Source organism: Salvelinus sp. IW2-2015, linkage group LG12 (genome assembly GCF_002910315.2).
Source record: "Salvelinus sp. IW2-2015 linkage group LG12, ASM291031v2, whole genome shotgun sequence".
NCBI classification, from domain to species: Eukaryota; Metazoa; Chordata; class Actinopteri; order Salmoniformes; family Salmonidae; genus Salvelinus; species Salvelinus sp. IW2-2015.
Genome location: NC_036852.1, coordinates 1 through 23302, shown reverse-complemented (window position 1 = coordinate 23302; position 23302 = coordinate 1). Strand labels below are relative to the sequence as shown.

The following is a 23302-nucleotide window of genomic DNA, read 5'->3' as shown; positions in this document are numbered from 1 at the left end:
TGAGGGGCGTGTTCTTCTAAACATCCAAGCCCAGCTGCTCCCCAAGAAGACCAAGAGCAACAGCAGCAATGTCATTTATGCAAACAATGCCAATAATACKCATGATGCTGGCCATGTAACTGAGGAATTGTATGTATTTAATAAAACAATAAGTATTTCACACGGTAAGCCTTATCCTGATATGTGTATGTTGTGCAACACTGATACTTATCCCCACTGGCATCTGAATGTACAACAGGGTACACATTGTTGTCCAAACACACATGCAGCATGATATGACTAGGGCGAGTAGTCAATGTTGCATTGTGTGCCATATGAAGCCATGTATGATGGTAGCCCATAGTCTAAGCTAATTTTATATTTGCAGTGAGCATATGCACAACTTTTTGTGTAGAGTTTWAAAAAAWWWWWTTTATACAGGAGCATACGATATCACTGGCCAATTGCATAGCTAGTTCTCGGGTAGTCTTGTCCAGTCCTATGTTGTGCGGTTTGAACGCTAGAGGGCGAAATTGGTCTGTGTTATTGCATCAACAACATGGATAACGGGACAGGTACGCGAACATCACAAGAAACGTTACTATTGCATTAGTTGCAATTACACAGCAGGTAAGACYTCACATTTGGGTTTTACAATGGGAAACTAACTATCAGATCATTTTCTGATCAAGTCAAACGTACTCAGGAGCAGGCCTAGCTTGCTACACTATTCGGAATGGTCAGAATTATGGCTAGCCAGCAACAAGCTAACAGTAGCTAACGTTAACTGAAGTTAGCCAGCTAGTTGAGCTAAATTGATCTCGCCCTGGCTTTCAGTAGGGACAGTTGTTTTGACCGCGCCTATAGTTAGTTGGTGATTGGCATAAATGGTAATGTAGTTTTACAGCCTGCTGAAATGGTAGCCTATGGATGCMAAGCTAGCTAGGTAGCCTGCTAAGTAACTAGTCTCTCCTCACTGTCCCTGTGCCACTCCTCTGCCTGTGCCGGTGGAGCGCCCGCCTGAGTCCAAAGATTATGACAACTAGCTAACGTTAACTAGCCTTCAGTCCAAATAGTATGGTAAGGTTTCCCCCTTTCATCTGTGCAGAGTCTGGCGAGAAAGACTACCTGCTATTGCTAAACAGCTGTTTCTGCAGGTACCGTCGCTACTTCGATGCGCAATACTTCGATGGCCCACGGTGATGCAAATAACGATGCGGCACCACTGCTGCTCGTCGGGGCTTGCGGCTGGGTGTTGCTCATCCTCGTGTTTGCCAACAAGTTTATCAATTTTAACGCCAGAGCCACGGATGGTAAGTTATCAGACTGAAACCTGATTGTTTTTTTCTCATCAATACTAGCTATCTATTCCTTTCAGTAATTGTTCAGCTAGAGTTGTAGCTATAGTTACATAACAGCTATGCTGTTAGATTTAAATGTCTAGTCTACCCCCTTGGAATTGTCTTGTGATCTCTTAGTGTTTTGTGTTTCAGACTATGGGAGAAGACTGAGATGCAGAGTTGGACTCAACCAGGAGTTAAGTCCATCAAATCACTGCCAGCTCAGAAATCAGACAGAAGAGCTCCCAAGTCATCAGACCTGGTAGGTGTTTTGTTTGTGTGTGTGCGCCCTTGAAACAGAATCATCAGTTACTTGAATGTGTTGTTGTGTGTGTGTGTGTGTGTGTGTGTGTGTGTGTGTGTGTGTGTGTGTGTGTGTGTGTGTGTGTGTGTGTGTGTGTGTGTGTGTGTGTGTGTGTGTGTGTGTGTGTGTGTGTGTCAGTCCTCAGTAGGCCCCTCCTCCATGGCCAACCCAACAGACTGGAACACTGTGGAGACGAGGCGTCTGGAGCTGCTGTCAGCCGTGTGTAAGAACGACTCCCTCAGGAACCTCACTCACACCTCAATCAACAAGTTTGTCTTGGACCGCATCTTTGTGTGCGACAAACACAAGATCCTCTTCTGCCAGACCCCCAAAGTGGGCAACACTCAATGGAAGAAGGTCCTCATCGTTCTCAATGGTGAGTGAGGGAGACTGTAGGAGAGGAGTCGTGTGGGAGACGGTAGGGAGAGAGTCAGTTGAGGAGGACGTGGTAGGGAGAGAGTCAGTGAGGAGGACGGTAGGGAGAGAGTCAGTGAGGGAGGACGGTAGGGAGAGATCGGTGAGGGAGGACAGTATGGAGAGAGTCGGTGAGGGAGGACGGTAGAGAGAGAAGTCGGTGAGGAGGACGGTAGGGAGAGAGTCGGTGAGGGAGGACGGTAGGGAGAGAGTCGGTGAGGGAGGACGGTAGGGAGAGAGTCGGTGAGGAGGACGGTAGGGAGAGGTCGGTGAGGAGGACGGTAGGGAGAGAGTCGGTGAGGGAGGACGGTAGGGAGAGAGTCGGTGAGGAGGACGTAGGGAGAGAGTCGGTGAGGGAACGGTAGGAGAGAGTCGTGAGGGAGGACGGTAGGGAGAGAGTCGGTGAGGAGGACGGTAGGAGAGAGTCGGTGAGGAGGACGGTGGGAGAGAGTCGGTGAGGGAGGACGGTGGGAGAGAGTCGGTGGGAGGGACGGTGGGGAGGAATCGGTGGGAGGACGGTAGGGAGAGAGTCGGTGTGGAGGACGGTAGGGAGAGAGTCGGTGTGGGAGGACGGTAGGGAGAGAGTCGGTGAGGGAGGACGGTAGGAGAGAGAGTCGCGTGAGGAGGGACGGTAGGGAGAGAGTCGGTGAGGGAGGACGGTAGAGAGAGTCGGTGAGGGAGGACGGTAGGGGAGAGTCGGAGGGAGCGTGAGGGAGAGAGCGGTAGGAGGAGTAGGGAGAGAGTCGGTGAGGGAGGACGGTAGGGAGAGAGTCGGTGAGGAGGACGGTAGGAGAGGAGTCGGTGAGGGAGGACGGTAGGGAGAGAGTCGGTGAGGAGACGTAGGGAGAGAGTCGGTGAGGGAGGACGGTAGGGAGAGAGTTCGGTGAGGGAGGACGGTAGGGAGAGAGTCGGTGAGGGACGGTAGGGAGAGAGTCGGTGAGGGAGGACGGTAGGGAGAGAGTCGGTGAGTGAGGAACGGTAGGGAGAGAGTCCGTGAGGGAGGACGGTAGGGAGAGAGTCGGTGAGGGAGGTTGGTAGGGAGAGAGTCGGTGTGGAGGGAGTGAGAGAGGAAGGAAGACGGTGTCAGTGAGTGATGATGAGTAAAAGTTGACTCAAAACGTACTTATCTGTCTGTAAATTGTAGTGATGTAGTAGCCTCGATCCCAGTGAAGGACGAAAAAATAGTGTTCTTCTCTGTCCTTTTGCCCCTCAGGAGAGTTCTTCCACTGTGGAGGAGATCCAGAGAACCTGGTTCATGACCATGAGAAGAACGGACTGCCCGCCTCTCCTCTCTGACGGAGAAAGAAATCACTAAAAAGGTTAAGGCCCTGCTCCAATACTTCAGAAATGCATCCTATCGTCCTTCCTTGAAGTAATCACAGATCTGAATTAGTTAGATTGGTTAAAGTAATAAGATGGTAATGTAGGCTACCATTGCTTACACCTACCCAATCACTTGCTATCTTAAGATTAATGCACTAATTGTAAGTGGGTCTGGATAAGAATGTCTGCTAAATGACTCAAATGTTATAGAGCYGTGCTTTACGTCAAGGAAGGACGGCTMGTTYTGCTTAACACCTTTACTGACTTGTTTGGCCCTGCCCTGTATTCCATTGTGTTGTTCTGATTCTATGGGACTCACACTGTGCTTTTTGTTTTATCTCGCCAGGTTAGCCACATACTTCAAGTTCTTCATCGTCAGAGACCCGTTCGAGCGCCTCATCTCCGCCTTCAAGGACAAGTTTGTGAAGAACCCGCGCTTCGAGCCCTGGTACAAGCACGACATCGCTCCCGCCATCATCCGCAAGTACCGTAAGAGTCACCGTGACAACGACAACAACAAGGCGACTACGGGCCTGCGCTTCGAGGACTTCATCCGTTACCTGGGCGACGAGCCCGGGCGGCGCCGCATGGACCGTCAGTTTGGGGAGCATGTTATCCACTGGGTGACGTACGCGGAACTCTGCGCCCCCTGTGACATCACGTACAGCGTCGTGGGGCACCACGAAACTCTAGAACGCGATGCCCCCTACATCCTGAAAGCTGCCGGGATAGAGCGTCTGGTATCGTACCCCACCATCCCCCCGGGGATCACCCGTTACAACCGGACCAAGGTGGARCGCTACTTCTCAGGCATCAGCAAGCGGGACGTCAGGCGGCTTTACGGCCGGTACCAAGGAGACTTCAGCCTCTTCGGCTACCCCAGCCCGGACTTCCTGCTAAACTGAATGACGACGACACTAAAGAAAGACTGTTTTGCAACGATATTATAATAATATAATGTCTCTCTAATCTAACATGCATCTTAATCAGTGTGTGGTTTACTGAAGAGGTAGGGAGGGTGTAGCTAGCTAGCCGYCTAGCCTKGCTGCTCTAACTAGGAGCCATAGTAGAGACTAGTGATCCCCACCATCCGGGCTCAAGCCAGGGAGGGATGGAGACTACAGGTTGGTCTGATATAACRTGCTGATCTGCTGTAGGATGATCGTCACTCCTCTACCTGGCTGACAGTAATTCCTGTCTCGACCTAGCAACACTTCCTGCCTCTGCCTAGCAACTGTCACCATGGGCGATGACTGTACTACATGCCTCTACTTCCTGGTAGCCGTCACCATGGTGGCCATGAATGGCATGASGACCGAGGTGATGGAGAGTTACTCACTATGGTCATGGCTAATGGCTGTATTCGCCATACGACCAATGAATTAAGTGCCACATTTTAATGTTATTTAACAAAGCTTTTTGTATTATAATAATTACTTTATTTAAACCAGAGATTACTGTTACATACTGTGCTAAATTGTACCACCCTCTGCACCTACAGTCCACAGAAAGCAGGTCTGCTGCTGGTACTGCATTATGGACTAACACTGAAGTGGGTCTGGGAGACAGTAGCCTGGTTAAACCAGACTGAATGCTGAGCACACCATTGAAACGGAGCAAATCAGTTTGAATGCAAGGTTATAGAGATGCTAGTGAAACACTAACCGGTTAATAATATCAGAGCCCCAGCTCTCTTCCTCCAGTCTAACCGCTCATACAGAGTAGAGCAACTCCATCTAGCTTCAAAACTCGGGCACCTATATAAATGGTGTGATTCTGTGACTCAAAGGGTTGACAAGCGCTGAGTGGGAGGAGTCAGTGTCTGCAATGCCTGTGTTCAGGTGACAGGGGGAGGTTCACTGTGGCGTAACTCCTGCTGATTGGCTGAAGCTACTACAGTGGATAATACTATGCCTGTATTATGTCATGGGGTGTACAGTCCCTGGGTCTTACCTCATGTTCCCATCCAGTACAGTAGACAGACAGATATATAGATGGCCTTCAGGGTTAATCCAGTTAAATTCAGCCCAGACACATAATATGGGATCATGGCAATATGGATTGGAGGCATACAGCCAACCCTCTTCTATACCCATACTTATGTCAAAGAAGGTGGATGAACTTAGATGTCTTACTCAGGCTGTTTACGTTCTACTTAAGCGGTGGCTCTCCCGTAGACATCATTGCGATAGCAGCTGTGTCTGGTCTACTTAGTTCCTTGACTGTATATAAACCATAAAGTGAGGGAGTGGGATGCATCGCTTCCTCTTCCGTCTCAGTTTGCCACCTGTAAGGGCAGTACATTAGACTACAACGGGTACCTGGGAGAAGGAAAAAATGGTTTCATTTTCTCATCCTCAGAACTGTTATTTCACAATTGAATTCCATGAATTGTCTTATTCTTCATCCTAAACACGACACCGTCCAATGGCGTCCATGAAGAGAAGTGAGTGACAGTTCCTGTTGACCTTTTGAATCAACCAATGTTTGGTATGGTCAGTCACATGGTATGACAGAGCTAGGTGGACAGGCGATGGTTACTGAGTAATAAAGGTTTCATGTCAAATATAAAACTGGTCTTTTGCACTCTTCTCTGTACCACAACACATGTATGTATGTATTTTGTCTTTACATGTGAGGTCAGTTACCCTGCAGTAGACCTGATATTCTCATTCTAGCAGTAGACCCACCACCACAATTCATTCAATTACACCTAGGGCTGGGCCATATGGGCAAAATATTACAGCACGGTATTTTCTTTTTTAATTTTATGTTTTTGAATAATAAAAGTTGTACATGTTCTTTATGAGTAGTGTGTGATCCTAGGGTGGCAACACATAGATACTACGTGATTTCAAAATGGGTCTTTCTGCATTCTGATTGTTTTATACTGTTCAATTCAACTTCAACCCCCCAAAAAGTCATCGTTTTCTGCATTTGAGATCATTTCTACACTGCCACGTAGGGCTACACGATATGGGCAAGCAACTGGGCCTTCCTTTTAAGCAAATGTTGCAATTTGACTTGCATTTAGAGCATAACACTTAACTAACTGTTGGAATCATGGAAATAGAATGTATATTCTAGTTATATAATAGTGGGCACTTTTAATACAGTGTTTGACATGACAACGAATGAAAATGCCAGGGAGGAGTTATTGTGACAGTGTCGGAACTAAAGTGTTGATGATAGGTGTTTCCTAGGGGGCCCTTTAATCTTTGGCTACATTGAATGTTCTCTCTTAGCTACATGAAGTAAGCTACTAACATATTCTTGCTTTGCGTTTACCTCGAATTTAGAAAATACTGTTGCACAAACATGCTGAATTATGTCTACACCATCACTGGTATTATCAGGTTGAAAAACTAATTACGCTTGCTCTTTCTAGTACATTTATTAGCTAGCGATTAGCATTAGCGGCTAACAAGATTTAGGAACAACTTGATAAGACAAACTAGCTGTTTGCAGATGTAAAAAAAACAAGCTAATAGTGTAATTATAGAATGCTAGTAGATTTATATTAAGACGCAAAGTGACAACTGCATCGTTGTCATCAACATTGTTGCATGTGCTGCATAGACCATGCAGCCTGAACGCAACTGTCTCGTGGTCGAGGAAAAACAAATGCGCTCCTTGAGTGACAGGACCTGGAGCCAGGGCTAGGTCTGTGTGGAAAGCCGCATGGGGGAGAGGTGACTCAAGTAGTGAACTATAAAAATGGACATTACACACTGCGTATCACATTTAACAAACCAAACATTCAAATACCGTTATAGAAGGTAAAATAAAAACCCAAACCAGTCCATGCATCTATACCGGTATATCGCAAAAAACGGTATACCGCCCAGCCCTAATTAGTTCTACCACCAGAATTCATTCAATTAGACCTACCACCACAATTCATGTAATCTTTCAACCTGCAAACAGAATACATTAAGACAATTCAACACTGCTACAGAGAGTCATCATAGTTTAAGAGTCAAATCCATCTTCTGATGGGAATATGTTCAGGCCAGCCAGAGTCCTGTCGGTAAGTGTCTAGACTGGAGTGTTGTTATGGCACAGCAGTCTGAGAGTGTTGGCTGAGTTTAACCCAGAGGTCCTAGTAAAGTAGGCCATTGCCAAAGTTTCGAGTGACCTCAAGAGAAATGTATTCATGTCGGGGTGGAGTAGCCTAGGCAGTACAGTAAACATTCATACAAGTCACTCAGAGATTTGAGTGCGTTTGGCCAGGGTGCATCCCAAATTACACCCTATACAGTGCACTACTTTTGACCCGAGCCCTATGGGCCAGGTCAGAAGAAGTGCACTACATAGGGAATAGGGTGCCATCGGGGATGTAGTCAATGTCTCTTGAACAATACACAAATGACATCAAGCAGCACATGGCAATAAGACTGAACTCCATACAAAACAAGGATAAGAGCCATTACAAATGAACAACTAACCACTTTAATGCAGTCTTCAAAACCAATGCACAACAAAAGAAACAAAAAACATATAGCAACTTCATTATGAAAGGGAGAAGTAATCACCCCCCTGACAACAAATATCCAATCGCACAAAAACAACAACTGTGTTATTCGGGAAAATGCATGTCTTTCCTGTAGCATTTTCATTTCTAGTTCAAGGTACAGTACATTGTACAAGGCCTCTATCAATCCCTCCATAGGCTAGTATCTCCAATAGTCTCTATGGTAGAAGCAGTACAGTACTTGCGGATCAGATCAGTCTTCCATAATGACAGCACTGCTGACTGACAAGAGTTTCAGCGTTTTGTTAGATTTTTCCATGTGATTAAAAAGGCTATAGCAGGGGGGCGGGGTTTAGCGTTAGGGGGCGGGGTTTAGAGTTAGGGGGCAGGGACTCAGAGCAGGCTTAGTAGTCAGAGCTGATTCAATTTCTGATCATAGGTCAGTTTCATCATGCAGCGTTTGTTTTTACTCATAAGCCCTGCACGCTCTCAGGAGACACACATCTCGGGGGGCTGTGGTGTACCGGGCTTGGCTACCGGTGAAGCTGCCGGTACCAGCCCCGGTGGCCCCTTGTCGGCCTTCTCTGGGCCTGCTGGGGGCCCCAACGGGGGCTGGTTGCTTCTGGCGGCGGCTACAGTCTTCTTGAAGAGACGCATGCTGAGTTGGAAGAGCTCGCTGTCCACCACAGGAACACTGGGGTACATCTGCTTGGTCAGGCCCTGGAGAGAAAGAGAGTTGGCTTACTATACAGCGATAGGCATCTATCAAAGTATTGCTCCATCTATTATAATATACTATCTACATAATCCCAGTCTATTCCTCCATATATCCTACAGTACAGGGCCATCTTAGTCAATAGGTATATGGTCTAGAATAGTCTATGGTTCTGGGTACAAGTACATTTTCTTGGAGCACTCACCTTTTGGTTCTTGAGGAGCTGCCGTCTGATGGCCATGTCCCTACGGGCACAGAGGGCCTTACAGCAGGGGCCCAGGTTCCTCAGCAGACCTGCCCTCTCRACCTTCCTGTTCAGAGCMGCCTTGTTCAGAGCACCCAGGTCGTGCTCAAACAGCTTGTCAGCATCTGGAGGAATGGACGGAGAGCTGGGTTAGACTCACTGGATGTTTCCAGTGATGAATGGAAGAGACATAAAGATGTTTCTATTGCCGCTGCTTAGTGCTTTATCATATGCTAACACCACACTGACTGCTTAGTGCTTTATCATATACTAACATCACACTGACTGCTTAGTGCTTTATCATATACTAACACCACACTGACTGCTTAGTGCTTTATCATATACTAACATCACACTGACTGCTTAGTGCTTATCATATACTAACACCACACTGACTGCTTAGTGCTTTATCATATACTAACACCACACTGACTGCTTAGTGCTTTATCATATACTAACACCACACTGACTGCTTAGTGCTTTATCATATACTAGCATCACACTGACTGCTTAGTGCTTTATCATATACTAACATCACACTGACTGCTTAGTGCTTATCAACTATACAAGCTCACACTGACTGCTAGTGCTTATCATATACTAACACCACACTGACTGCTTAGTGCTTTATCATATACTAACACCACACTGACTGCTTAGTGCTTTATCATATACTAACACCACACTGACTGCTTAGTGCTTATTTCATATACTAACACCACACTGACTGCTTTATTCATATACTAACATCACACTGACTGCTTTATCATATACTAACATCACACTGACTGCTTTATCATATGCTAACACCACACTGACTGCTTTATCATATACTAACATCACACTGACTGCTTAGTGCTTTATCATATACTAACATCACACTGACTGCTTAGTGCTTATCATATACTAACACACACTGACTGCTTAGTGCTTTATCAATACTAACACCACACCTGACTGCTTAGTGCTTTATATATACTAACATCACACTGACTGCTTAGTGCTTATATCATATACTAACACACCACTGACTGCTTTATCATATTACTAACATCACACTGACTGCTTTATCATATACTAACATCACACTGACTGCTTTAATATACTAACATCACCACTGACTGCTTTATCATATGCTAACACCACACTGACTGCTTATGCTTTATCATATACTAACATCACACTGACTGCTTAGTACTTTATCATATACTAACATCACACTGACTGCTTAGTGATTATCATATACTAACATCACACTGACTGCTTTATCATATACTAACATCACAGCTGACTGCTTTATCATATACTAACACCACACTGACTGCTTAGTGCTTTATCATATACTAACATCACACTGACTGCTTAGTACTTTATCATATACTAACACCACACTGACTGCTTATGCTTTATCATATACTAACATCACACTGACTGCTTAGTCTTTATCATATACTAACATCACACTGACAGCTTAGTGCTTTATCATATTACTAACACCACACTGACTGCTTAGTGCTTTATCATATACTAACATCACACTGACTGCTTAGTGCTTATCATATACTAACATCACACTGACTGCTTAGTGCTTTATCATATACTAACATCACACTGACTGCTTAGTGCTTTATCATATACTAACACCACACTGACTGCTTTATCATTATACTAACATCACACTGACTGCTTAGTGCTTATCATATACTAACACCACACTGACTGCTTAATCATATACTAACATCACACTGACTGCTTAGTGCTTTATCATATACACATCACACTGACTGCTTAGTGCTTATCATATCTATACCATCACACTGACTGCTTAGTGCTTTATCATATACTAACACACACTGAACTGCTTTATCATATACTAACATCACACTGACTGCTTAATGCTTTATCAATTACTAACACCACACTGACGCTTAGTGCTTTATCATATACTAACACCACACTGACTGCTTAGTGCTTTATCATATACTAACACCACACTGACTGCTTTATTCATATACTAACATCACACTGACTGCTTAGTGCTTTATCATATACTAACACCACACTGACTGCTTAGTGCTTTATCAATACTAACACACACTGACTGCTTAGTGCTTTATCATATACTAACACCACACTGACTGTTAGTGCTTTATCATATTACTAAACACACACTGACTGCTTAGTGTTTATCATATACTAACATCACACTGACTGCTTAGTGCTTTAATCATCTATACTAACACACACTGACTGCTTAGTGCTTTATCATATACTAACATCACACTGACTGCTTAGTGCTTATCATATACTACAACACCACACTGACTGCTTAATGCTTATCAATACTACATCACACTGACTGCTTAGTGCTTTTATCATTATACTAACTAACACCACACTGACTGCTTAGTGCTTTATCAGATACCTAACATCACACTGACTGCTTAGTGCTTTATCATATACTACAACACACTGACTGCTTGATGCTTATCAATCTAACACACACTGACTGCTTAGTGCTTATCATATACTAACACACACTGACTGCTTAGTGCTTTATCATATACAACATCACACTGACTGCTTAGTGCTTTATCATATACTAGCATCACACTGACTGCTTAGTCTTATCAATACTAACAACACACTGACTGCTTAGTGCTTTATCATATACTATAACACACACTGACTGCTTAGCTTATCATATACTAACACACACATGACTGCTTAGTGCTTTATCATATATAACATACCACACTGACTGCTTAGTCTTTATCATACTAACCTCCACACTGACTGCTTATGCTTTATCATACTAACATACACTGACTGCTTATGCTTTATCATATACTAACACCACACTGACTGCTTGATGCTTATCATATACTAACATCCAACTGACTGCTTAGTGCTTATCATATACTAAACATCACACTGACTGCTTAGATGCTTATCATATATATACACCACACTGACTGCTTAGTGCTTTATCATATACTAACACCACACTGACTGCTTAGTGCTTTATCATATACTAACACACACTGATGCTTATGCTTATCATATACTAACACCACACTGACTGCTTAGTCTTTATCATATACTAACATCACACTGACTGCTTAGTCTTTATCATATACTAACATCACACTGACTGCTTTGTGCTTTATCATATTACTAACACCACACTGACTGCTTAGTGCTTTATTCATATACTAACATCACACTGACTGCTTAGTGCTTTATCATATACTAAACACCACACTGACTGCTTAGTGCTTTATCATATATACTAACACCACACTGACTGCTTAGTGCTTTATCAAATACTAACATCACACTGACTCTTAGTGCTTTATCATATACTAACACACACTGACTCTTAGTGCTTTATCAATAACTAACCACACTGACTGCTTAGTGCTTTATCATATACTAACACACACTGACTGCTAGTGCTTTATCATATACTAACATCACACTGACTGCATTTATTCATATACTACATCACACTGACTGCTTAGTGCTTTATCATATCTAACACCACACGGACTGCTTAGTGCTTTATCATATACTAACACCACACTGACTGCTTAGTGCTTTATCATATACTAACACCACACTGACTGCTTAGTGCTTTATCATATACTAAACATCACACTGACTGCTTAGTGCTTTATCATATACTAAACATCACACTGACTGCTTAGTGCTTATCATATACTAACATCACACTGACTGCTTAGTGCTTATCATATACTAACACACACTGACTGCTTAGTGCTTTATCATATCTAACAACCACACTGACTGCTTAGTGCTTTATCATATACTAACACCACACTGACTGCTTAGTGCTTTATCATATACTAACATCACACTGACTGCTTAGTGCTTTATCATATACTAACATCACACTGACTGCTTAGTGCTTTATCATATACTACATCACCACTGACTGCTTTATCATATACTAACACCACACTGACTGCTTAGTCTTATCATATACTAACATCACACTGACTGCTTAGCTTTATCATATACTAACATCACACTGACTGCTTAGTGCTTTATCATATACTAACATCACACTGACTGCTTAGTGCTTTATCATATACTAACATCACACTGACGCTTAGTGCTTTATCATATACTAACATCACACTGACTGCTTAGTGCTTTATCATATTACTAACATCACACTGACGCTTAGTGCTTTATCATATACTAACACCACACTGACTGCTTAGTCTTTATCATATACAACATCACACTGACTGCCTAGTACTTTATCATATACTACACACACACTGACTGCTTAGTGCTTTATCATATACTAAACATCACACTGACTGCTTAGTCTTATCACATTACTAACATCACACTGACTGCTTAGTCTTTATCATATACTAACATCACACTGACTGCTTAGTGCTTCATATACTAAACATCACACTGACTGCTTAGTTTATCATATACTAACATCACACTGACTGCTAGTCTTTATCAATACTAACACCACCTACACTGCTAGTGCTTTATCATATACTAACACCACACTGACTGCTTTAGTGCTTTATTCATATACTAACATCACACTGACTGCTTAGTACTTTATCATATACAGCATCACACTGACTGCTTAGTGCTATCATATACTAACATTCACAGCTGATACATGCGTAGTTAACTTTATCATACTGACTACACCACACTGAGCTGCCTTAGTCACTTTATTCATATACTAGCATCACACTGACTGTTAGTCTTATCATATACTACACAGCACTGACTGGCTAGTCTTATATCATATTACTAACATCACAACTGACTGCTTAGTACTTTATCATGATACTAGCATCACACTGACTGCTTAGTGCTATTATCATATTACTAACATCACCACTGCTGCTTAGTCTTTATCATATACTAACATCACACGATGACTGCTTATAGTACTTTATCTAATATACTACATCACACTGACTGTTAGTGCTTTATCAATACTACATCCACACTGAACTGCTTAGTGACTTGATCATATACAACATCACACTGACTGCTTAGTACCTTTATCATATACTAGCATCACACTGACTGCATTAGTGCTTTATCATATACTACATCAACACTTGAACTGCTTAGTGCTTATCACTTGATACTAGACATTCACAACTGACTCGTAGGCCTTAGTCACTTTTACTATAGCTACATGACTCTTCACGGGTTACTCGTATGTACGAATCAGCATGACATTTTATCATATACTATGAAAACACTCACACTGGAGCTAGCTTTAGTGCTTTTACATGATAACTTACCGATCACACATGACAGCTTAGGTGCTATTATCATAGTACTAACATCCACACTCGTACTGCTTTTTACCATTTATCAGTATACTAACATCCACACGTGGACAGCTTCAGTAGCTTTATCAGATTATACTAACATCATCACTGAACTGCTTAGGTGCTTTATCATATAGCTAACACCACACTCGACTGCTTTAGTGCCTTTTTATCATTATGTAACACTCAACACTGCAGCTGCTTTAATTGCTTCTATCATATACTAACATCAACATACTGACACAGCTTAGTGCTTGATCATATACTTAACTACCACACTGACGAGCTTAGTGCTTATATCATATACTAACCACCACACTGATGCTTAGTTCTTATCATATATACAGGCATTCAGCACTGACAAGCTTAGTTGCGTTATGATATCCAGCATATCTAACGACAGCTAGACTGACTTTTACATATTACTAACCACTCACACTGAGGCGTGTGCTTTATCATATACTAACATCACCTGACTTGCTTAGTTCTTTATCACGATATACTAACATCACCACTGACTTTGCGCTTACTGCTTTAATCATATATACTACATCCACCACTGGACTGGCTTATGCTTTATCCATATACTAGACATCAGCACTGACTGCTTAGTGCTTGATCCTATATACTAACACTCACACTGATCTGCATTAGTGCTGTTATCATCATAGCTACGCATCAACACTGAGCTGCTTAGTGCTTTATTCATGAATCACTACACCACACTTGAGCTGCTGTTAGTGCTTACTCATATAACTAACATCACACTGACTGACTTTATCACGTATACAACATCACACTGGACTGCTAGTGCTTTATCATATACTACACCATCACTGACTGCCTTAGTTAGCTTTATCATATACGTAACATCACACTGACTGCTTAGGAGCTTTATCATATATAACTAACATCACACTGACTGTTAGTGCTTATCATATACTTAACATCACACTGACTGCTTAGTGCTTTATCATATACTAGCATCACACTGACTGCTTAATCATATGTTAAGACCACACTGACTGCTAGTGCTTATCATATAGCTACATCACAACGACTGCTTAGTGCTATCATATACTAACACCACACTGACTGCTTAGTGCTTGATCATATACTAACAACACCACTGACTGCTTAGTGCTTTATCATATACTGAACACACACACTGACTGCATACTCACTATATTCATATACTAACACCACACTGACTGCTTAGTGCTTATCATATTCAGCTAACATCACAAGCTGACTGCTTAGTGCTTTAGCATATACTAAACACCACACTTGACTGCCTTAGTGCTTTCATATTACTAGACATCACACTGACTGCTCTTATCATATACTAACACCACAACTGATGCTTGTGCTTTTCATAGTACTAGCATCACACTAGACTCGGCTTAATCATATGTTAGACCACACTGACCTTGCTTAGTGCTTATCATTACTAACATATCACACTGACTGCTTAGTGCTTTACTCAGCTATACTAGCATTCGACACTTGACTGCTTAATCATATGTTAAGACCACACTACAGCTTACGCTGCTTCTGATCAATAATACTCAAGACATCACACTGATGCTAGTCTTCATATACTAAACACCACACTGACTGTTAGGCTTTAACATATATAACACCACGACTGGAGCTGCGTTAGGTGCTTTATCAGTTTATACTAACACCCACAACTGACTGCTAATGCTTGTTTCATATTTAGTAACTAACCATCACAGCTGGACTGCTTAGTACCTTTATCATATACTAACGACCACCCACTGACTGCTAGTGCTTGTATCAGATAGACTAAGCATCACACTGAGACTGGCTTAGATGCTTTATCATCGTATCTAACACCACCACTGACTGCGTAGTGCGATTTAATCATATACTAAGCATTCACAATGATGCGTTAGTGCTTTATGCTATACTAGCACTCACCACTGACTGCTTAGATGCTTTCAATCGACTTAGACACCACAACTGAGCTGCTTAGTGCTTTATCATCGTTACTAACACACACTGACTGCTTAGTGCTTTTCATCATCACCGGTGCTGTTTACTTACTATACTAACATCACATCTGGACTGCTTCAGTGCTTTATTCATCATACTAGACATCACCTACTGACGCTTAGTGCTTTATCATAGATACTAGCACTCACACTGACTGACTGAGTCTTATATCATATACTACATAACACACACTGACTGCTTAGTGACATTATGCATATACTAACTCACACTGCACTGCTTAGTGCTTTATCATATACTGACACACCACTGAGCTTAGTGCTTCAGTGGCAGGATATATACTAAACATCACATGACTGCTTAATCATATGTTAAGGACCACACTGAACCTGCTTAGTGCAGATCAGGAGAGTATACTAACAATCACACGACTGCTTGAGTACTGTAATCAGAGTAATACTAACACATCACACTGACTGAGCTTAGTCTTATCCGCAGGGTATACTAAGACAAATCACAACTGAAGACTGCTTATGCTTAAATTCATATACTAACATGCACACTGACCTCTTGGGCTTATTGTTCAGTATACTAACATCACCACTGACTGCTTTATTGCTTATCATCTATACTAACACCACCACTGACTGCTTAGTGCTTTATCATATAGACTGAACATTCACAACTGACTGCTATACTTTATCAGTATACTAGCATCACACTGACTGCTTTGTGCTTTATCATAATACTAACACCACAGCTGACGCTTAGTGCTTTATCAGGATATAACTAAATCAACCACAAAACTGACTGCTTAGTCTTTACAGGGTATACTAACACCACACTGACTGCAGTGCTTTATCATATACTAAAGCATCACACTCGAGCGTGGCTTGTGCATATTATCATATGAGTATAGCTGAGCATGTACCAGGCAGCTGAGCTGCTTAAGTGCTTGTAACTCAAGGGCAGGTGGGGGGTATACTCGGGAACGCATACGACCACTGACTGCTTAGGTGCTTGGATGCAGATATACGAACACCACATGACTCATTAAGTTGCTTGAGCATAATAGCGTAGCGAGCAGCAGCTGACTGCTAGTGCTTTTCACGGATAGTGACTAAACACCACACTGAGCTAGGTTAGCTGCTTAATCATATACTAAGGCACCACACTGGACTCTTAGTGACGTTTATCAGTATACTAGCATCACGAGCTGACGAGCTGGTAAGGATCTTTAGACAGATAGTACTACACCACCACATCACTGACCTTAGTGCGTTTATCATATACTAACACCAGCACTGACTGATCTTCAGTGCGTTTATTCCACGGGGCGTAACTAACATCGCCACACTGTAGCTGCTTATAGCGGTTTATCGAGAGGAGTATGACATAGACATCAGCAGAACTGCTTAGTGCTTTATCAGGGTAACTAACATCACACGTGGCGTAGGGACTCTCAGATTATACTTAATCACACTGACTGACTTAGTGCTTTATCAATATATAAGCATCACACTTAGACTGGCTTCGTAGCTGATCAGTAACTGAACATGCACAGGCTGATGCTTAGTGCATTAATCATATTACTAACACCACATGACATGGGCTTAGTGCGATATTAATAGGGATCAGCTAAACATCAACACTGACTGACATTGTACCGTTATGCTCAATTTAAATACTAGACATCACCACTGACCTGACTGTTAGTGCGTTTATCATATACTACACCACGACTGCTGCTTAGTGCTATCATATAACTAACAGTCACACTGAGAAGCCTGAACTTAGTGACTTTATCATATATAACAGACCACACTGACTGCTTAGTGCTTTTATCGACTTATACTAACATCACACTAACGCTAGGGTGAAGCTTATCAGTATAACTCAACATCACACTGACTGGGCTTATGCTTCTAATAGTATAGCTGAGCGTGCACACATGACTGCTTAATCATATGTTAAGACCAACACTGAGCGCTGAGTGGCTTCTGATCATATAACTCAGACACCACACTGACGTTGCTTGAGGGACTTTATTCGATATACTAGCATCACCAGGTGAGCTGCTTAGTACTTTATTCATATACTAACGACCACACTGATACTGCTTAGTGCGTGTTATCAAGTAGGTTCATACTAAACCGACAGCATGACTGGCCTTATGCTTTATCAGTATTGACATAACACCAACATGACTGCTTAGTACTTTATCACTATACTAGCATCACAACTGGCTGCTTAGTACTTGTGATCATGGTATACTAAACACACACAGACTGATTAGTGCTGTATGCAGTATACTAACACCACACTGCACTAGACTTAGTGCGATTATCAAGTATACTAGACACCAGCATGAGCTGACTTATGCTTTATCAAAGTATACTAACACCACACTGACTGCTTTAGTGCTTCATCATATACTAACGATCACACTGACTGCGTTTATTCATATATCATAACATCACACTACCTGCCTTAGTGCTTTATCATATACGAATCATCACACTGACTGCCTGAGTACTTTATCATATCTAACACCACACATGCCTCACACAACTGAGCCAACGTTCTAAAGTATGCATACTTCCATGAAAAGTCTGTGTCTTGTAAAGTAAACAGAGCTGCTATGCGATAATGTGTGTCATATTATACATTGGTTCTTAAAATAGAGAAAGACTGTCAGAGTACAGTAATGTAATATACTAAATTATAATCCAGTAGGAGAAAATGGAGTACCAGTATGTAATAGACTAATATAATCAGCTAGGAAAAGATGGAAGTTACAGTATGTAATAGTACTAATAATAATCCAGAGGAAGAAAGATGGAGGACAGTATGTAATAATACCAATTATATCCAGTAGGAGAAAGATGGAGTACAGTATGTAATTAATACTTAAATATAACTCCAGTAGGAGAAAGATGGGAGGTTACAGTATGTAATAGTACTAATATTAAGCCAGTAGAGAAAAAGCATGGAGTACAGTATGTAATAATACTCAAATAATCCAGTAGGCAGAAAGATGAGATACAGTATTGTAATAATACTAATTAATCCAGTAGGAGAAAGATTGGAGTACAGTATTGTTAATAGTACTAATATAATCCAGTACGAGAAAGATGAGGGAGGGAGTACAGTTAGTGTACTGTACTATAGTACATCCGGAACGATCAGGAGAAAAGATGAGAGTACAGGATGTGAAAGTACTAATATTTAAGGTCCGCGAGTAGGAGAAAGATGCTGAGTACAATATGTAATAGTACTGAAGAGTATCTCCTGGGCCAATCACCTTAGGGCTGAACGTCCAGCTCCTGTCTTGCAGAGGCCTCCCTACTCTCTCCCAGGAGCGTCGGGCACCAGCCAGGCGCTCTGACGAGACGCGGCCGGCCCGTGAAGGAGCGACTCCCTGGGTGAACCGGAGCAGAGCTGCCGCCGCCCGGGCTCCTGTGCCTTCTGGCTTGGGCATCAGCTGACGCGAGTCCAACGATCCGAATCACATCCAGGAGCCTGTGAGGACACAGCACATAGGAGGACTAGTAGACGCACAATAACCAAACAAACTATTAGTTCACAATATTTATTATTTTACCCAGTGTCTAGACTGCAGACTAGGACAGGGTTGCCAGGTGTGATATTGGGCAAGTTTCCTGAATCGGGTATCGAAGGGAAGCCATTAGACGAAGAATTTTCATGACGCTGGCAACCCCGCTGGCAAAGCCATGAGAGCGTGTGTAGTCCTGTTCTCAGCCAGAGAGTGCGTGTAGTCCTGTTCTCAGCCAGAACTGATGTAGTCCTTTTCTCCGAGTATTGTACGGCGACGTTCTCTTCTTCCTGCCCATCCTCTCTCTTCTGGCGCGTCCGCCAAGAATCTCAGTCACGAACTCTTCATCACTGATTGGCTCGGTGACTGCCTGCCGCCGCCAGACACCACCACACAGCTCATCCGCCTTCGGCTGTCATCTTCGTGCTCGAGACAAAAAGATAAACTCACTCATTAAACCTGCTACCATAATCAACACAACAATAGAGCAAAGGAACGAAGGATATGGGACGAAGCCGCTGTCGTGCCAGCTCCCATGGTCACTTCAACACAGACTTTCTGATCAGGCTATAGTATTGATTCTAGATGGAATCGCGCTTACCGTCAACGCGGTTCGCTGCATTTCTCGCTCCTGTGAGTCGATCTCCGGTCCCACGAGGGTGTGGCTGTTGCCTGGTTTCGCTGGTCCGTCCGCCGAATGGTCCCAAGCTCGGTGGGGAGCAGGAGAGAGCTCAGCCCCCTGTCGCGGCCCCCTGATATGCCTTGGTCTCATTGTGATCTGACCTGTGAATGTCGCGGGTCTGATATCAGGCACCACCTCCTGGCATTATTCCCCTCGAAGTGCTCCCCTAATATCACCGTCTCATGGCCCCATCGAATGTCGCGCCCTAAATCAGGTCGTCATCCCTCGAATCGTCTCCCGCTAAGGTATCAGGTCTCATCGCCCCGATTCTCCCGCTCATATCAGTCGTGCATCCCCCATCGAATGTCACCCCTCATATCCCCTCGAATGTCTCCCCCTAAACTATCAGGTCTGCATGTCTCCCCTACAAGTCAGTACTCACAATGTCCCCGGAATAGTCTACCCCTCAGTATCGGGCGTCATACCCCTCGAATGATACATCCCCTAGATATCAGGTCTCATGTCTCCCCTCTATCAGGTTCTCATAATCTCCTCTGCAGTCTCCTCTCATGTCCCGTCTCATATCTCCTCTTCATGTTCCCATCGAATGTCCCCCCGATAATCAGGGGTCTTGCATATCCCCATGCGGCAATTCTCCCCTGATATCAGGTCGTCATAAGTCTCGCTTTACATATCTCCTCTCACTATCCCCGTCGAATGTATCAGCCCCTCATATGCAGGTCTATCTCCTCGCAGTATCCCCCGTCTTAAATCTGGATCTGTCTCTCCCCTTCATATGTGATCTGATCTCCCTCATAATCTGTCGTCAATGGTCTCTCCGCCCTCATGTCCATCCTGTTCTGGGGCCCCATGTAAGCGCAGGGATCCATCCAGCTAGCAATCACTCTGCCGGGCTCCCGGTCGTGCCAAATGGTCGCCACCACGGCCAACGAACGCCCCTGTTTCCACCGCGCTCCCTGTCCCGCCTCTCGTTCGCAGGCTGCTGCAGGGGAGACCCTCGGCAGAAGCCAGCTCTCTCTCCAACCCCGCATGTCAACGCGAGATCACGCTTTCTCATTTGACTCTCTGTTGCTCCACGCCATGAGAGGGGTTCACCGGCCCCTCCCCACCCCACTCGCCGTGAGGCCCCTCTAGACTCCCAGATCTCTCTGCTGCCCCATGCTGCTGGAGGAGGTTAGTGCCCCGGGAGGCCCCTGTTGCTGTCGGAGTACCTGCGCTCACGCCTCACCTCTCAAGTAACTCGTTCCCAGCTCCCTCGCCTCTTTCTCCACTCTCACCGTCGATCGGCCGTCGTAAGGACCCGGCCCGGCGACTGCACCTGTACGACTATGACTCAGGAGCTAGTCTGCAGCTGTGGCTGCCGAGAGTCCTGCCCCGGCTGGAAGGAAAACCAGCAGGAAAGTAATAAAACCAGATATAATATCAATCAAACTAGTAAGGAGCCTTCCACTGTTTTCAACTAAACCTGTTAAAAGAGATGTGTGCTCGCGCGTTACCTGCAGCGAGGTGCGGCGGACTGGGCTCTCCTCTCCTCAGCGGGTCGATGCGTGACTTCCGCTCCTCTCCCCTCGCCACCGGCAGGCTCTGTGGAACGCACTGTCCCCTCTACTCTCTCACCACGCTGCCCCTGTCGCTCCCTTCTCCGGTCCCGGCTCGGAGGTTGCCCGCCTGGCAGCTGGTCGTCCTCGCCTGCTCGGCCTAGGTCCCTTGCCCTGCTGCAGGTAACCTCTGAGGGTCCTCTCTGTGGGCTGACTCGTTGGAGGGAGAGCGGAGACGTCTGGATGAGGCCCTGCTTTGGTTGCTTCCCATACTGCTGCTCCTCTTCTGCTCCGGAGGAGGCTTCCTCAGCAGGGGCTGGGACATGAGGGGCTGGGGGGGCAGGGTCGGTAGTAACATAGGAGGGTCCTGGGACAGCAGAGGGGCGATGGGCAGGGGAACAGGCCTCTCCATCCTCTCCCTCTCCTTGCCCCCCCTCGGACCTCCTCTCCTGGGAAGAGCTTCGGTCGGAGTCCTCTCAGTGGGGACTGTGGGGGGMGGTGCCTTAACGGCCGCCGATCCACCACCGCGCTCCAGCACATCCTCGTCAGACCAGTCGCTGAAGTTGGTGTCCATTTTGACGGGCTGTGGCAAGGGCTCTGCAACAGAATGTGGCATGGCCCTCTGGGATAGCAGAGCCTCCTTTGGCGCGGGCGGGGGCGTCCGGGGACCCCTCTTGTTCCTCTTGCCCAGGGGAAGATGGGAGGAGCCTGGTTCCTCCTCAGACGCGTCCGACTCGGCGCCACGGGATCGTTTCCTCTTCTTGTCCAGCGCCTTCTTCTTAGGCGCCTTGCGGGGGGAGAGGAGAGGGGGCGGGGGGCCGTCCGAGAGGGCCATGGAGGAGGGGGGCTCTGGGTTGGTGAACCTCTCTGGAGCTCCTGAAACACCTCCTGCCACGCCCTCCTCCTTCCTCCCCTTCTTCAGGCCTTTCTTCTGGGACTTAGTCTTCTTCTTGCCCTCCTCATGACCTGACGGGACTGGAGCATCTCTGTCCTCGGTGACCAGGGCCACGGGCGGCGGGGGAGGGGTGGGCTCCCGACCGTCCCTCTCTTTACCTCTCCTAGAGTCCGAGCCGGAGGCCGAGACAGGGGTACTGCTATCTGAGGGGTGCTCCCCCCGTCTCTCCCCTCCTCTGCCTGCTCCTCCTCTGTCTCCACGGGCGTCAGCCTCCTCGTTCCTGCGGCTCCTCCCCTCCCTCTTGTCCCCGCCTCCACGGCGCTCCTCGTCCTTCCAGCGGCTGGGCTTGGTGTCCTCCGCTACAGAGGTGCTGGGGGGGGAACGCAGGAGGGGGTCCTGGGGCGGGAGTACCACCTGACTCAACAGCCGGTGTTTCTCAACACCTGAACACACACCAAGAAGCAGAGGGATTCTGTTAGCACCATGRCAAGGTTTATCAACACCATGGAAACGTCAACGAAGGTCAAAGAAACAAAACACCTTTTTATC

The 23302-nt window shown here is 44.9% G+C and overlaps 3 protein-coding genes across 3 annotated transcripts; 1 reads left to right on the top strand and 2 right to left on the bottom strand.

Moving 5' to 3' along the window:
• The first annotated feature begins 1181 nt into the window (after positions 1 to 1181).
• On the top strand, positions 1182 to 6162 carry chst10 (carbohydrate sulfotransferase 10). Its single transcript, XM_023997545.1, is given in 7 exon segments — positions 1182 to 1203; positions 1206 to 1296; positions 1473 to 1581; positions 1762 to 1999; positions 3251 to 3316; positions 3319 to 3353; positions 3705 to 6162. Coding segments are annotated over 7 exon segments (1122 nt in total). The 3' UTR covers positions 4266 to 6162.
• Positions 6163 to 7789: 1627 nt separating this feature from the next.
• On the bottom strand, positions 7790 to 20449 carry LOC111971039 (zinc finger CCCH domain-containing protein 13-like). Its single transcript, XM_023997849.2, has 4 exons — positions 20279 to 20449; positions 19400 to 19605; positions 8755 to 8938; positions 7790 to 8554 (listed from the first exon to the last, which is right to left on the bottom strand). The coding sequence occupies exons 1-4, from the start codon at positions 20447 to 20449 to the stop codon at positions 8324 to 8326; spliced, it is 792 nt and encodes a 263-aa protein (XP_023853617.2). The 3' UTR covers positions 7790 to 8323.
• A 1569-nt stretch (positions 20450 to 22018) lies between these two features.
• LOC139028450 (zinc finger CCCH domain-containing protein 13-like) lies at positions 22019 to 23196 on the bottom strand (the record flags this gene model as incomplete). The annotated part of the gene is made up of 1 exon (XM_070445858.1): positions 22019 to 23196. A coding segment is annotated over one exon (1178 nt), but the record flags the coding sequence as incomplete, so codon positions are not given.
• Positions 23197 to 23302: the final 106 nt, after the last annotated feature.